The sequence below is a fragment of the Callionymus lyra genome, chromosome 8, assembly GCF_982586985.1.
Source record: "Callionymus lyra chromosome 8, fCalLyr1.hap1.1, whole genome shotgun sequence".
Classification (NCBI taxonomy): domain Eukaryota; kingdom Metazoa; phylum Chordata; class Actinopteri; order Syngnathiformes; family Callionymidae; genus Callionymus; species Callionymus lyra.
In genome coordinates this window covers 26,244,385-26,262,370 of record NC_141825.1, presented here as the reverse complement: position 1 = coordinate 26,262,370, position 17,986 = coordinate 26,244,385, and the positions used below count along the sequence as shown (strand labels likewise).

The following is a 17,986-nucleotide window of genomic DNA, read 5'->3' as shown; positions in this document are numbered from 1 at the left end:
TAAGAATTGAGATGCACTTATGCAAAAAAAAAAGTTTTAGTGCATAAGTGTGTGATTTGAGACACAGCTTTGGATAAAGACGCAGCACTTAGATTCTGCTCTGTATAACAACGAAAAGAGGTAAAGTTTGGCGTTTGATGAAAATATTTATGGCCCAATTGCGGCCAAATTATGGCAGTCGTATATATATTGTTTTTTAACGGAAAAAAAACCCATCAGATATTCGTCCTTTAATCATACAAACACCAAACACAACATTTAATGAGAATGTCTTTTATTTTGATCAAATTATGCATTTGCCACATCTAGTCTCATTCAGTGTGTAACAGTTCTTCCTGCAACATGTGTCAACACAATGACTAAATATCAAAAGAGAAATGTTACTTGAACAGGCACTTAGGCTGGAAGTTTTATTCATTAGTTTCTAAAGTTGACTTCATTTGTTTGCTGCTATTTCACACTGTGTCAAACATTTGTTACTTTTCACTGTGCAAGTTCTAGGTAAACATTTTCCCCCCGATGGAACCAGCATCAGACATTTCTTTTTGGAGCAATTTTCGCGTCAATCTCTTCAACATTTTCTGCTTTATTTAGTTGGAGAGTAGCACCGGAAACTGGAGTCACTTGTGAACTGGAATTGCTTGTTCTTGCCCACAACTCGGGTTCTTAACACATTTGTGGTGGACCAGAAGGATCCTGAATGCAAGTCCGCGAAAGATCCCTCATGTAAGGATTATTAGAGTTTGGATTTAATGAGAGGACATTGATGTCTGGCAGGTTACTGTGTGACTATCGTCAGTTTTGCTTAGAGCTGCGTCCTCTGTCGCCACTGGCTGTTGACCACTTTTCTTCTGCGCCTCAGGGATGTTTTGTGTAGCTTCTTGCTGCTGGCATTGGCTGGAAGAGAAGTCAAAACGCTGATGAGGCACTTATGGTCAGAAGAAGTCTTTAAGCAAACTTAAGTTGTCGTCTTTCTTTATACACATGCGACCGATCTATCAAGTACCAAAGTTTTGCTTGGCCGTTTGGTAAAACATCTCCATGGACCATCTCACCTTCTGTACATTCCAATTGTGGCTTCTCCCATTCGCCATTCGCCTGACAGCGTATAACAGGCAGATGACGCTGAACGTATCCTTCGTAGCACTGGTAGCGGACTATTGAATCCACTGGGTAGCTCTGTTTGGTGCCACCAATTGGTCTTGCATGTTCTACCTGAGGTGGCTCCCGACATGTGGCTGAAAGGGAGGGGACACGATTCATTCAGGTTATCCTTGAATTGCAATAGAAATAAGCAATGGTGTGAGTCAAAAGTGTACTGTTTTGGAGGGTTCTAGTATCTTGCCTTAAACTGAAGTATTTCATTTAACAGACCATTTCCCAGACATGCTTTCTTTTCATCTTGGAATGTTTAAGCCTGCCATCAGACGCAGTAATGATTGAATCTTTGTGTGTACTACATTTAGTACTTCACATAACCATGGTTCTAGGAATAATTGAGCACTAACTGAGTTTCCCTTATGGTTATTCTGCTGATCAAAGCTTCAATGAAAGTGGAAAGGCCCCTCCGTCTTCCCAGAGCGCTCACCAACTCCAGGGAAGACAGAAGTGGGGTTTAAGAGCTAAGGTCAACCACATTTAACCAGAAGTCCCCTGAGCTTGGAGGTAGATCTGAACCTTAGTTGTTTAATGATGCATGTAATAGTGCTATTACACTTTCGCTTCATGCCTCTGTGGTCGAGTGTACCCAGGGGTGTACAAACAAGCCCACGACCACTTGTTGCCTTTTGTTCTTGAGTCCAGTCCCTCAGCTTCTTAATATATAATATAGATAAAATGTACAATGTACTAACCAATAAAGAATAAACTGAACAATAAACAGAATACAATCTAACCTGGTAAGAAATCTTACCTGAACCAGGCTACGATGTAAGTGTGAAGTGAGAATTAAAAGTGTGAAATGCTGACAAGTGAATGAACAGGAACCATCAGTGCTGTGAAGAGGAATCGAACGTCTCCAACCGCAGAACTGGTCTGATGACGGTCCATGTCTGGGTCAAAGGTTCACGTCTGGGGAGATTGATACAACACCCTAATCTGCCCAGCAACCTGACGTGTACCAACCCACAACGAAGTCCATGGAGCCAATCCGAAGCGTCCTCGCCCAAGCTCGACTGTAAGAAATGACTGTTTCTGTGTTTCTGTCATCAGTTAGAAGCTGAATCTGAGAGTTCCTCAGGTAACAGTCACTGACCCAGAATTCTGTGCCTTAATCTTCTTCTGTTGCCTTCTGGTTCTCTTTGAGGTCAAAACAACGAACGCACGGGAGATACAGCGGGAAACTGTGCTTCCAATATAACCTATATGTCACAGCTCGTACCGGTTGTGAGTCCAAGAACAGGTTGGAACCATATCCTTTCAGTTTGCACCCAGTTTTCTCTGCTGCATTTGAACCACCTACCTGGTCTGGTTTTGCAGGTGAAGGGAAGGTAGTAGTTGCAGGGTACATCATTCCACTGTCCCCCCTCATGTCCAATCATCACCACACAGTTCTCCCCAGAGTTTAAGTAGTTGTCTGGTTGGTTGGGTCTCCAGTTCTCGTAGCTCTATTGATGTTGTAAAGAGTAAAGGTTAAATGCCAGACAATACATATACATATATTTTACACTCACCAGCGAACTGAGGTCTGTCCAACGGAAGTTAGTTTCAACATCTTGATCATTAAGTCCGATCCATTCGTAATCCAGACCTTTAGCTGTTTTCCAGAGAGAATAAATAATATTCAGGTAATCAACATTTTGTTGATTTACAGAAAGCATTTAGGGTTAATTGAGTCTAGAAAGGTGCCAGTGAAGCAAAAAGACCACAAGGTGGCAACGCACCATTGAGAAACTGCTGCTCCTCTATGGATGTGATGCTGACCAAGTGGGCACTTAGCTGTTGACAGTGACTCTCAGCTTCCGACCAGGTCTGTCGTTCGGAAAAGTAGATATAACAGCTCCCCATAAACGCCACCCAGCCATCAGGACAGGTATGTCCGTCTGTTCACATGAGAACACGCAGGTGAGAAAGCAAACACATTCAAGGTGGATCTTGTTCCAAAACCAATTTTGACTTGGAGGAAAAGTAGCAAAGCAGAGTCACATAGCAAACCTTGAGCGATATCAGGCTGGTCCGTCACTGAAGGATCTACAGACACTGGAGCGTCAGTAGTCAGACTTGTGTAGTCGTTGTCTGTCCCCGAATGTTGTTCTTGTGTGTCATGATTTTCAGTTTCCTCAGCGGAGAATGTCTTATAGCTTCCACTGAATCCCGAGCCACTTCCCGATCCGCTGATTTCCACGAGTCCTCTGCCCTGTTCAGGCTCACGTTCTTGGGTTGTCATCTCCGTCATCCTCTCATCTGTCAAAATAATGATATCATCCCCAGATTGGGAAAGGCCAGAACCACTGCCTGAGGATGAACCACTCAGAAGATCGCCGGAAAAACCCGATGAAATGGGTTGATATCCAGAAACTTCCTGCTCACTAGCACGGATGGTAATGTCAATATCACTACTCTCAGAAAACGTGATGCCAGATACTTCACCAGATGAAGACCCAGACATATCCCCAGATTCCAACACACTTCCATGTCCAGATATGAATCCGGATCCGGCCAAGAATCCAGATCCAGATCCAGACATCCCAGAGATGAGCAAGTCCCCACTTCCTAACTCTTGCTCAGTGAGAGACGTTTGGATCTTATCCCCAATGTTGATGAAAATGTTACCACTAGCGCTAATTTCTATGATGGCGCTTCCTGAACCGGATCCCGATGTTCCAGAGCCGGAATACAATCTGCCAGAACCATCTGCAGACCCAGACCCTGATGCACTGCCAACATCTCCAGATGTCATGCCGATCGTACTTCCTGCCTCTGCCTCTTGTCCAACACCAGAGGCCGAATGCTCTACTAAGAGATGGTCAGTGTGTCCACTGAAGGTCACTTCTTGTCCAGATCCAGAGGTGACGCCACTTCCACTGGAGGTGCTTCCGTCTCCTGAGATGTCACCACTGGCCGATCCAGACACATCGACTGTAGTTAAAGAAGTGTCAACGTTAGTTCTTTGATTTGACAAAGGGATATTTTTAACTCTTACCAGGAGGTGCTACTTGCTGCGTAAAAGTTGTAGTTTGGTTGATGATTTCTTCTAATTCTGTGATGATTTCAGTGATATTCAGATTGATTTCAGTTTCATTGTAACTGATGGTAGTTTGACCTGGAAAAAAAGACATTCTTTTTAATGCAAAACCAAAGATCTACTAATAGAACAGTAGTCTACAAATATTTATTTTCATCCTTGACCTCAGGGGTTGCAATCTCCATCCTTAATTGGATATTTTTTTGATGAATAGGCCGTTTATTTTTGGGGCGATGCTGTTTTGATACTCTTGATACTGATACTGTTTGATCGATGACACAGCACAGTGCTAAAATGTAATTAATGTTCTTCAATGGATATTACGATATAAATAAATATGAGTGTTGTAACAGTAAACAAAATGTCTTACCTTCAGTCTCAGTTGTTGGTATGGCTTGTTCAGTAACAATCGTAGTTTTGTTGATGAGATCCACAAAGACCTTGGTCGTCAAGTTCACTTTGGTTTCAGTCTCAACATCGGTGAGTGGACTTTCAGCTGATCAAAACATCAAACGTCATTTTAAATCCTGTTGCCGCATGTATGACATCTGTTAATGGTTGTGTCTTGTAAAGCAATTGTACGTTTTAATTTTACTTATTTTCAAATATTTTCGATGTTGTAAAATTTTCCATAAATTAGATCAAATCATCACAAATTTTTACGCAATAGCCTCATGTTATAGAAAAATATTTTCTAATTTACTTGATCCCACTGTACAGTTTTGATACATATCATCTTAAAAAACTTTCAATCAAATACTCAAACATTCTACAGTTTCAATTCTACCTCTGAAGCAGTAGGCATCATAGCGGGAGTGCTCATCTGGGAAGCCTGTCTGGTTGGAGAAGGCATAGATGATTTGAACCCCCACCTGGCCGCCTCCACAGTGGGCCCTGGGAGTCGTTATAGGGTAGCGGACACTACGGTCCAGAAGCCATCCCGGCCGACACTTATCTAACCCCCCTTTCCAGGCAGCATAGAGCTGAGCGGTGGTGGCCAGCGTGGTGTTGAGCTTCTCGCAGTGATGCACGGCCTCGTCGTACGCGAAGCTGTCGAAGTCGCTGCTGAAGAAGACCTCACCTTGGGGAGCGATACGGAGATGTCAGAATTCAACCTTAACAAGGATCGAAGCTATTCCTGTTCCGTACCTTTCAGTCCATCCACATAGCAATACACGTCATAGAGTTCGTGCATCGGTCTCAGGCCGTATGATCGAACTCCGGCTTGAAGAAGCATGTTACCTACACAGTTGTCTCGAGGAGATACGATGGGGTATCTGTAAATGATAGGATTTTCGTTTATTAACTTATGGTATGTTTGTCATTAGTCATGCTCACAATCCTTATCTCTTCTACCCCCTTAAAAAAATTACAAAAACCCATTGCAGTATTCACAGACTTTGCCATGGAAAGCAAAATATGGTTCTGATGTATCATGTTTGAGATGTTTCCATATTTAGAGCCAAGGATGAAGTCAGAAGAACTTTTCCATCTAAGTAAAGGCAGACTAATTTGAACACAGTGGCTACTACAATCAAGTCTGGGCTCTGAGGTCTGTGGATCAGAATCTACTGATGGTTCCTGAACTTCTGGACCAGAGGAGAGAAATCCTTCCAGACTGTTGCTCCTAAGCTTTGGAACCATCTCTGTGTTTGATGATCTACTGACTCCTTCAAGAAACATCTGTGTTTGATGATCTACTGACTCCTTCAAGAAACATCTGTGTTTGATGATCTACTGACTCCTTCGAGAAACATCTTTGTTTGATGATCTACTGACTCCTTCAAGAAACATCTTTGTTTGATGATCTACTGACTCCTTCAAGAAACATCTGTGTTTGATGATCTACTGACTCCTTCAAGAAACATCTGTGTTTGATGATCTACTGACTCCTTCAAGAAACATCTGTGTTTGATGATCTACTGACTCCTTCAAGAAACATCTGTGTTTGATGATCTACTGACTCCTTCAAGAAACATCTGTGTTTGATGATCTACTGACTCCTTCAAGAAACATCTGTGTTTGATGATCTACTGACTCCTTCAAGAAACATCTTTGTTTGATGATCTACTGACTCCTTCAAGAAACATCTGTGTTTGATGATCTACTGACTCCTTCAAGAAACATCTGTGTTTGATGATCTACTGACTCCTTCAAGAAACATCTCAAGACACTTTTATCGTTCAGGCTTTTCCTTGATTTTCTGTAAATCCTGTGTTGTTCTCTGTGTTATCTTGACCTTTTAAGTATATATTTTTGAGTCTTTTTTTGGATTGTTTAAGCGCTTTGTGACCCTGGTCTAGAAAAGCGCTCTATTAATATAAATGACTTACTTACAATCGGTTTATTGAAGAATTGTTTAACCCTAGGAACCTTACTAATGCAATCCCCAGTTACTAGAAGAGTTTGGCTTGTAGATCATTTTTCCAGGTCCACCACTAATGATAATGTCACCTTTTATAGTTAAAGTTTTTGGGATGGTAAATGAGAAAAAAGGACAGCAACAGCAAAAGTCAAACTATCTTAATAATAATGTCATTGCATGTGTGTCTGACGTATACTAGATACTAGTAACCATAGTAACACTGGCTCTGACCCAAACTAGAAAAGCAACACAGATTTGTTTTCCCCATTGCTAAACTTTTAAAGACTATATTGACAGGAAATGACTGATAAATGTCAACATGCCCAAAAGTTACTTGCTGAAATATCATTTTTCAAAAAGGATAAAAAATGTTTTTTCTAATACTTCCAGAAATACATATGCAGTGGTGGAGGTTTTTCCGCTTGACCCAGAGACAACACAAGCAATACCAAAAACAAGTTTGTTTTCAGGCCATTGGGTCACCTGGACCCAGAGACAACCCAAGGAATAAGAACCCTTTTAAAAGGACAGGTATTGGATAAAACCTATATGATATCCATCCCCAATTCTTTAATCTTAATGTTCCACAAGTAGTTCCTGTCATTTAACAGTGACAATAAAGATCCATATAGACGGGGTCTCACCGTACGCTCTGGTCCTGGAGCCACCCGGCATCACACTGATGCAGACCTTTCTCAAAGGCCTGCTGCAGCTGAAGCGGCGTCGCTATCGCCGCTCCGATCCTCTGACAGGCTTGTTTAGCCTCCATGTACGTCAAAGTGTATCGGCCCGTTATCGGCCGGTAATGGAAAACCACGCCTGTGAAGGACAAGCAAGAATCAACAAACACTTTTTCTCATCGTAATGGCCGGATGACTAACATCTATTTAACGATTGGGACTCACCTGAAGGCCCCATGCCGTCCGTAGGGACGAAGGAGAGAACATCCACTCCTCCAGACCTGATTTCTTCACCACCAGGAACTGGAAGTGGTGCTGGTGTGAGGCGCATGATGTCTGGGAATGGAGTTGTCCTTACAGGCACAGCACCTTCATCCTCACCAGCTGTGGGCAAATAGGAATAGATAATTTGAGGCAACGAAGCACAAAATACCATCAGATCTGGGGCCTCATGGACTGAGGGGTTTTACGCACAAAAAATGTGCTTAACAACCTTTCCACGTCAAAGTCCATATGTATCAACACTGAAAAGAGCGGTACAACGTTCATAATAAGGTAAGGTAAGGTAAAACTTTATTGATCCCTCAGGAGGTCTCCTTTGGGAAATTGTTTAATTTATTTAATTTAATTGTTTAATTCCTGCACCGTCTGTAGGTGGCGTAGATTTTTTTATTTTTGTTCTGCACCATCTTCTGGATTTCAGCTTCCGGACATATTTAGTAGAAGATCTACGAACTTCTTAGTACATGAGGCACCTGGTCCTTATCTCCATCGATTATGTAGAAAAGCTCAGTTTAGTTCATGTAAGTAAGTAAGTAAGTAATTTTTATTTATAGAGCGCTTTTCCAGACCAGTGTCACAAAGCGCTTAAACAATCAAAACAATATTCAATAAAGTATATACTTTAAAGATCAAGATAAAACTGAGAACACAACAGGAGTTCCAGAAAATCAAGGAAAAGCCTGAACAAATAAAAACATCTTAAGATGTTTCTTAAAGGAGTCAGTAGATCCATCAAGCGCAAAGAGAGAGAAGATCGTTCCAAAGCTTAGGAGCAACAGTCTGGAAGGATTTCTCTCCTCTGGTCCTGAACCGTCTGCGTGGAACAATCAGTAGATTCTGATCCACAGACCTCAGAGCCCGAGCTGGGGTGTAAGGCTGGATCAGATCACTGATGTTGGTCCGCAGATGTTTTATTCTTCAAGACCAAGTTGGTACCTCAGGAGTCATTTATCAGGTATACTCGGTGAACTTACATCGGAAACAGATGGCATCGTAGCGAGAGTCAAGGAAGGGGTATCCCGTCTGGTTCGCGAACAGATAGACAGTTCTGACTCCCACGAGTCCTCCTCCACACAGAGGTCGGGCGACGTTGATGGGGTAACGGACGCTCCTGTCAGCCAGCCAGCCAGCATTGCAGACATCCATCCCGGCCTTCCAGGCCAGATACAGTTCTCCAGTGGTGGCGAGTCTCGCTCCCAGCTTTGTGCACTGGTCTTCGGCTTCATAGAAGCTAAATCTTTCATCGGATATTGAATAGAATACTCTGCCTGGAAAGGAAAGGGACACGATGCAGGATATTTGGTTGCTTTACTTTGAGACATTCTCTATTTGTGGCATCGTTTAAAATACCTGACATCTTCTCTGCAAAACAGTACACGTCGTAGGTTTCATTAACGTCTCTCACGCCATACGTTCTCACGCCCGGAAAGTTCTCCTTGTCGCCAAAGCATCTCTCTCTCGGTTCCCGGATGGGGTATCTTTAAACAACGAGAAGAAAGAGATGTTCGGTAATTAAACTTTACTTCAGAGTATTACCTCCTGTAGTTTACAAGAAATCTCACCATTAGTAAAAAAAAGAAAAAAGTGTAATATTGCTACCTCATCTTTGAACATTTAGTCATTGGTAATCTGTCTTTTTTAACATTTAAAAATGAGACTTAATGTTAAAATACAGGCGGTAGATTATTTTTTGAGAAAGAAATTAGCTACTTAATGATTGTTAATTTGGCTCCTGGACCAAATTATGGGCCTAAATGTCCCTTAAAGTCTGAAATAGAAATAGTAGTAGCAATAGTAGAAGGGGCCGGTAAATTGGATGAACAACTTAGACAACAATACGTGTGAAATAACAGTTATCGGGCCAAGAAATCCAAAAGAAATCCATAGCTGGAGTTCCACAAGGCTCAGTTTTTGGTCTACAACTTTTTTCCCCCATTTATATGATATCTGTGAGGTATCGAATCAACCATGTGACTATCTACTGGTCTTTTGTAATTAGAGATTGATTTTTGATTGATGAAGTTTTTTTTTTTTATCTAGGGAGTAGATCATTTATCTAAAAATGTATCAAAAAATAAAAATAATAATAAATAAAAATTGAAAATTTTATTAAATCAAATATTACAAGTGAAATCACACCAAAAAACAGTTGAGAAAATATTTTAAATAGTTTTAAATAATCGTGGTGTTACGAAAACATTCTGGGCAATAATAAAATTGATCGACTGCAATTTCAAACTTTCTAAAATTCATCTATGTTTTGATCCATGTTTAAAAAATGTACAAAACCTTTAATGTGCAAATAAATAATCTGCATTCAAAGAGTAATATCAACATTTTTCTCACTACCTCAGACATACACGAAGATACTTAGATAGTGTTTGATTTTCATTTTCAACGCAATAAAAAAAGAAAATGGGAGACAAAAACATGCTGAGTAAACTAAATCTGATCGTGATATAGACAATACCATCTCCGAAGGAAAACAAAACTGTGAAAATGGATCCAAGGTGAAAACACAATGGTGTGGGAGTGCAGTTCACGGTTCAGAAATAGAACTAGCAACTCTTGTATTCAGGATGAATAAATTAAAAAGTACTTCCCTCTGTCAGTGTCATATTGAATTTGAATTGGAAAAATATGACCTAAAATAAGTGGATTAGCTCTAGTTCTCTGGGAAGTATTCTGGTATAAAAGAAACTCAAGAGATTGATTGATTAAAAAAAAAGACTAGTAATAGTCATATCCCTAAATGTTGAGGTACCTGGTTACAAATTGGGAGACATCTTAAGTGTCCTTCTCAGCTCCTTCAGTGGCAGGCTCAGGCACCCCCAGTGTAGGACGGAGCATTATAGAAGGTCCTTCATCCCAACTGGTGTCAGGATATTTAACTCTCTACTTTAAATATCCTGATGCTAATCCGTAGTGTGTTTTTCTTCTCGTGTGCTTTTTATTTTTATTTTTTCCCGTTTTTATTTCTATTTTATTTTATTTTATTCTATTTTATTTTGTTAATAGTGTTAAATTTCTAATTTTTGTAAATAATTGTATATTCGTAAGATCGTTTTTATTTTATTTTGTATTATCTCTTTTATTATTTCTTTTTCCTTGCACTTTATTTTTTAAACTGCGCTGTTGTGAAAGTGTGTTTCCCCTCTGGGGATGAATAAAGCTTTTCTATTCTATTCTAAGTGACCCTAGTATTTTGTTGTTACCTCACAGTCTGATCCGACAGCCAGCCAGCGTCACATTGGTGGTAACCATCATCGTAGGCAGCTTGAAGTTGAGCAGGAGAAGCGATGACGGCACTGTTCTGAAGACACGCCGCCTTGGCCCTCTCGAAGGTCAGCGTGTAGCGGGTGGTGATGGCACGGTAATGGAACACCACACCTGTAACAGGTACGCGAGATTAACCGTCGACTCACCCGTCGCCACGTCAGTGGAAACATACCCTGAACCTGGATCTCCACGGAGTCGAAGCTATCCTCGACGCCGTGGATCACCTCGCAGCGGTAGATCCCGGAGTCCTTGGAGCGTAACTCGGTCATCTCGATGGTGGCGTCGATGGGCACCTGCGGGTAGCTGACCATGGTCACTCTGTCCAGGTACTCGGCCTCCACTTGAACCTTCCCGCCCGAAGCCACGAGGATGGTGGTGACGTTCTCCTTCGTCACGTACGTCCACTTGATGCGGTGGGCGAGCGACGGCGCTGTGGTCGCCGCGGGGACGTCGTGGTTCTTGTCCTCGAAGTAGCAGGGAATCAAAACCTTGTCGCCCAGCAGAGGATACAAGGGTTTCTCCTTAGGGATGCTGACGTGTAAGTTTCCAACAACATCTGGGAGAAAAAGATCATTCTTTCATTAGTAAGGATTTTTTTTGGTCACAAATATAAACCCAGAGTTCATTTTAAATCATTGGACATTTTAGCATTTTCCATATTTTATTTTATTTCAGCTTTTAGTAAACTAACCAACAGTGATAGTACTTTTTATTTTAATTACTGACAATAAAAGTGTTTTAATTTAATATATCTAGTGTTAAAACTTTTACATTTTTTTTCAAGCATTGAATTATAATTTTAAATAGTCAATTCAGTAAATGTTATATTTGTTGGTTGAATTATTTTCTTATTGAATAATTTAATTAAATATTTTCCATGTGAAAGTTGGAAAAAATGCCTTTTCTTCTTAAATCATATCGAGATTAATCTTCTATTTTAAATCATTCAAATTCTTAGACTATTCAGAATCAGCATCAATTCAATGTAAAGTTTGGTTGAACATCTGTTCAAGTTGCTCAATACTCTCAGTATTATCTGGTGGCTCTAGTAGAAATATAACCTTTGAACTGTGAATTTTAAAGACTACAATAAAAAAAACATTTAATTAAGAACTTTTTTTTTTTTATTTAAATCATAATATTAAACTATATGTTTTAATGCATTGCTTCGGAAATATATGTTTTAAAAAATATATGTAAAAAAAACAATTCAAATTTCAATAAACAAATTATTGAATTCAATATCCATCCATCCATGCATGCATCCATCCATCCATCCATCCATCCATCCATCCATCCATCCATCCATCCATCCATCCATCCATCCATCCATCCATCCATCCATCCATCCATCCATCCATCCATCCATGCATGCATCCATCCATCCATCCATCCATCTATCCATCCATCCATCCATCCATCCATCCATCCATCCATCCATCCATCCATCCATCCATCCATCCATCCATCCATGCATGCATCCATCCATGCATGCATCCATCCATCCATCCATCCATCCATCCATCCATCCATCCATGCATGCATCCATCCATCCATCCATCCATCCATCCATCCATCCATCCATCCATCCATCCATCCATCCATCCATCCACCCACCCATCCATCCATGCATCCATCCATCCATCCATCCATCCATCCATCCATCCATCCATCCATCCATCCATCCATCCATCCATCCATCCATCCATCCATCCATCCATCCATCCATCCATCCATCCATCCATCCATCCATCCATCCATCCATCCATCCATCCATCCATCCATCCATCCATCCATCCATCCATCCATGCATGCATCCATCCATCCATCCATCCATCCATCCATCCATCCATCCATCCATCCATCCATCCATCCATCCATCCATGCATGCATCCATCCATCCATCCATCCATCCATCCATCCATCCATCCATCCATCCATCCATCCATCCATCCATCCATCCATCCATCCATCCATCCATCCATCCATCCATCCAGATTCATACGAAGACAATAATCATGTTTAACAATAAACTCGATGTATTTCAATAAACTTCCAGTAAGTAGTAAAATGTATATTTACTGCCTGAGGATAGAAGTAGTACATGTGTACACCTGACATACCGTTGTGTTCTTCGGATGACGTCGTTGACAGGGCGAAGGGCAGGAGAACACACAACAGAAACAGGGTGGTCATCGTTGCCTGGGAAATAAACACCAGGTACATTTTAGTTCATTTAAAAACCAAAGTAATTATCACATCATAAAAAAAAGTTATTTAACTCTTATCTCAGGGTCAAGGTGACCCGAAGGCCCAAAAAACAAATGTATTTGTGGTATCCCTTGTGTTGTCTCTTGGGTCACCTTGACCCTGACATAACACAAGGGTTAAAACAGATACTGTCGCTGAAGTTTAAAATAAACATAGTTGTGGCTGTTGTATGCTTTCCTGCGAGCAGTTGTGTCTTCGTGTTTTTTTGACAGATTACTTTATATTATATTTTGTTTGCAGGGCAGTTTGAATTTGGGATTTCATAAAGTCTTTCAAATATTAATTTCACCAACTGACTTTTAAGCAGGGATTTGTGTGCAACAAAAGAAAAATAAAAAAAATCAGAAGTGTATTTAATCGTACAGAAAAATGGCCAAAAAATTAAATGTTGAGACTGTTGAGCAAAAGTGAGAGTCAGCAAGACTAATACCAATATTTGTCTCTATCCCTTGTATAAAGATATAAAGATAACTTATTTTTAATTCTTGAATTTTTGAATTCTCAACTTTGATAAAAAGACTACAATCACAGCACATACAAAAGTACACTAGATGAATAACAGTAGAAAGAAAGAAATAATATAAACGATACAAATTATAACTTTAATAAACCAACTAGGATTTATAGGACAGTCAAAATAAAATATGTTAGATAATCTGCATTAATATGAACAATATCAAATAATCTGCACATTATTTCAGATTATATTCACACATTTATTCCATTTATCAAACAGTTATAGTCCGGAGCTTTTGTGGTAGAACATAGAGTTAAAGAGATTAAGAAGTTACTATTAAGTAGGCACCAGGTGTCGATCAGAAATAATTGTATATATATATATATATATATATATATATATATACAATTATTATATATATATATATATGGTCATCACAGGTAAGCCAGCACCACCATCAGTGACATCATCAAAAGCAAAAAACGCAACTGAAACACGGAATTAAAAGACAAAAAAAAACAACACAGTTATCAGAATAAAGTCAATAACATTCTTGGGAAAATAGCAAAACACCCTTGAAAATACAGAACCCCGGGTGCAAAAACTAAAAGAATAAAAAATAAAAAAAAGTCTTCATTAAGAACATCTTGCTGTCCTTTCATTGACAAGACTGATCAACAATATAAACGAGGTGTCAAACTCAATAACTCAAAGGGCCAAAAGTTTCATTCTTGAAAAGCTCAAATATCTTAATGATCTCTGTGTTAAACGTTAAAAGTTATGTCCCTTATTTCATCCTGAACACTGGCTTATATATGAAACCTCAGTGAAATGAATCTAGAGTTGTATGTCATTATGCAGCAGACGACTAGTTTGGCAGGAATAGCAAGGAAATATATCAACTACAATATTGTGCAAATGTAGTTATACAATGAAATATAATAGCAAAGAAAAGATAGAATATGATTCAAAGTAAACATGTAATACAAACACTAAGATGTGTATGTTATATAATTATATTATATATATATATATATATATATATTATAATATATTATATATATATATTATAATATATATTATAATTATATAATATGATCTATGTTCTTTATCTTTAAACTTGTAATCATCAAGATTGTATCATCTTGTTCTTTCTCTTTATTTCTCTGTGTTCTTGTTCTTATTTTATTTTTTTATGAATAATTGCTGTATTGCTGTGTCTAATTGGAAAAAAAATATTTGACTCAATCAATAAAGTTCTACCTACCTATTAATTTTGAGGGACAAGAAATGATCAGAATAAGGAAAAAGAAAAAAAAGAGGACAGTAAAAGTCCTAAGTAGCTCAACAGAGATACACATCACTGAGGGGCAGCCTGGTCCCAGCTGTTCAGGGCAAGAGGCAAGGGACAGCGGGGCACACAGAGACGTACTCACCGACCTACCAAGTAACTCCTTCACCAAACTCAGGTACCTGAGATCTGAGCTACTGCGTCACTTTTATTTGTGGCCCCGATGCATGTGGCGCTCACTGTACAGGCTGTGACTGGAGCCTCCTTGAAGAAGCCACGTCGGGCCGGATCAGGGCATCCAGCCTCACCCTCCACAGACGCGCCATTCAAGCGAGCACAGTGGACACTGCGCCGTGCGTTATGTTCCGCTCGCAACCGAGGTGACGCTGCAATAAGGCCCCGGTCTGTTCGGCGACGACAGGGCAGGGCATCGGGGGCCCGAGACCCTGCCAAGGTAAACACCAGGCAGCCGTCCAGGTAAAACTCCCGACTCCCAAGCCCACAATGCTCGCCCTCGGCGCAGGAACAGAGCGGACATTGATCGACACAGACCGACACTCATAGATCAGCGAGGCTGATGTGTGGGAGAGCATATTGATGCCAGTAGTAAAGAAAACGCGTGGGAGAAAGTGTGTGAGGAGTTATTGACACATACAGTAGCGCTTGTGTCTCAGAACACACACCGACACTTGTACAGTCCGGAGGGTGGAAATGTACATTCGCAGTCACACGTGTGCGTTTTTTTTTTTTACATTTCCTCACCGACAGGAAGGTGAACGGAAAAAAAAGAGAAATAAATATAATCTAAAAAGCGATAAAAAGTGCAAGAAGAGATGAAAGTGGAAACCAATAACGTCAGGGGAGCACAGACAAAAGTTAGGAGTCGCCGCTAGTCTTGGGAGATCACGTCTCTGCTTCGCTGCACATCTGAGAATTACAATTCACAATATGCAGTCACACAGCCTCAAGTCGCCATGGAAACACAAGTCATCAAACAGGGGCTCAGCCGTTGCTCAGCTCTTGACATGGCTACCGGAGGGACGATGGCGAAATTATCGAGCCTAAAACATCATCTTCCTTTTTTTGACCCTGAGCCACTTTATCTATTACATCGACAGTTTTTTACCAAATTTTTACTTTAAATATACCGACAACTTTGATAAAACAAGATCATAGTCGCACAACTACTTTCAAAGAATACCCAGAAAAAAACATTTATTTATTTTGGTAACATTAAAAATGTGACATTAATACGTTAAATCTTATTCCCTGTAGTCCTTGTTTGTGGTCAGAAAAAAAAATATGTCAAAACTTAATTAATTAAATACTAATGAACTAATACTTATTATAGTAAGACTTCAATCATTCGCTAATTCGTTTTGTGTGGTTCTGGTTCTCTCAGGGAATCCGAAAACCTTTTTCAACCCAAACATTTAAAACTCAAAAGTACACTTTAAACCAAACTCACGAGCTATGGCTGATTCTAAGAGAAATCAAATGATTTAAAAACTGCAACAAGTGTCACAAGTTTCACCTTTTTTTTAACGCTGTGGATACGTTCAGCACTTACTTGTCTCTCTTAATATTTCCCAAAACAGTATTCCAGGGAGTCATGTACCATGGATGCTCCAAGGGTCCAGTGCTGGTGACTCCAGTGCCAGTGCAGGAGAGCAAAAGAAGCTCTGTTCGAAGACCACCACTCGTTAAAAGAGGGAAGGAGAAGGAGGGAGGGAGGAAGGGAGGGAGAGAGAGGGTTATGATCTTCTCATGCCAGGTGGCGTGGTCACACTGAATACATGCCGCATTTGGATGCATTCACGCCGCGGAGACTGCTTACCCCTCCTGAGATGCTGCTTGGCTGCCTTCCCATACCTCCCTCCTTCCCCATTTATTGCATGAGTTCAGTATGTTTCAATAAATACATGAACTATAATGAATACTATAACATCCAGCCATAAGTATCAAGCGGAAGGATCTCTGAGGAAGTTTAATTTGCAATGACAATGTACGGCAAGTCGCCCTTCTTGAATATTCACTTGACAATGGTAATTGTTTCACCATCTGGGATTCCCTGTGAATTTTAGCAAGAGATTTCTGTTATATCTTAGGTCGGTGCTGGACACTCTCGGTACCAAGCTCCTTCTTCCACTGATAGTGTCCAGAAACATGGTAAGAAGTGATGTCCACAGACACTCATGTCTCTCCTTGGCCTAAGTTGCCTCCTCCACATGAAGGAGCTCTAGAAATGGTCTTGGTTGTCTCTAGAACTGCCTCCACTACTCAGGCTCTATAAGACATGTGAAAGTGTGTCTGGCCAACTCTCATGCAGCCAGTTCCAGACACACCTTCTACTATACCAATACTTACAAGTATGACTTACTTACCAAATACTTAGATATACTTCTATATCTTCACCTTCTTCGTTATTTTGTGTCTTCTCGTTTAGACTACTGTAGTTTATTTTGGTCTATTTCATTTAAGTCTAAACCAGAAGGATGTGTCTCGCCTGCAGTTCATACAAAACTCTGCAGCCAGAATCCTGAGCCGCTCTAGTAGAAGAACTCACATTTCTCCTTCAAACTCTTCACTGGCTGCCAGTTTCTTTCAGGATCATTTTAAAATTCTGCTTCTTACTTTCAGATCTATTCATGGTCAGACCTTCCATCAGTGATCTGATCCAGACTTACACCCCAGCTCGGGCTCTGAGGTCTGTGGATCAGAATCTACTGATGGTTCCTGAACTTCTGGACCAGAGGAGAGAAATCCTTCCAGACTGTTGCTCCTAAGCTTTGGAACCATCTTCCATCTTAAGAAGCATCTTGAGACTTTTTTTTATTTGTTCAGGCTTTTTCCTAATTTTCTGGGACTCCTGTGTTTGTCTTAAGTTGTCTTGGCCTTTTAAAGTAATTTAATTTGTGTGTATTTTAACTGTGTATTGCTTTTGATTGTAAAAGTGTTTCGTGACCCTGGTCTAGAAAGATCTTTACAAATAACCATTACTTACTTACTTCTATAGGTTGAATGCTCCTTACAACATCTTCCTGCACCTCCTCTTTTACACTTATTCAACTGTCCATGTCTCTGACCAGGTCCCACCACTCCTTCGTTAAATCACTTAGACAAAGTCAGACCACTGGTGCTCCAGCTCGGTCATTGATGCTGTAGACAGATCATCTTC

At 40.3% G+C, this 17,986-nt stretch overlaps 1 protein-coding gene across 1 annotated transcript; it reads right to left on the bottom strand.

Moving 5' to 3' along the window:
* Positions 1 to 267: 267 nt before the first annotated feature.
* On the bottom strand, positions 268 to 16,532 carry acanb (aggrecan b). Its single transcript, XM_087797089.1, has 18 exons — positions 16,379 to 16,532; positions 12,913 to 12,991; positions 10,962 to 11,345; positions 10,726 to 10,900; positions 8,861 to 8,988; positions 8,485 to 8,778; positions 7,454 to 7,612; positions 7,193 to 7,367; positions 5,333 to 5,460; positions 4,971 to 5,264; positions 4,554 to 4,679; positions 4,142 to 4,261; positions 3,154 to 4,077; positions 2,883 to 3,041; positions 2,673 to 2,755; positions 2,462 to 2,606; positions 1,056 to 1,238; positions 268 to 897 (listed from the first exon to the last, which is right to left on the bottom strand). Exons 2-18 carry the CDS (start codon positions 12,983 to 12,985, stop codon positions 806 to 808), a joined length of 3,642 nt encoding a protein of 1,213 aa, XP_087653215.1. The 5' UTR covers positions 12,986 to 12,991; positions 16,379 to 16,532; the 3' UTR covers positions 268 to 805.
* Between the last annotated feature and the right edge of the window lie 1,454 nt (positions 16,533 to 17,986).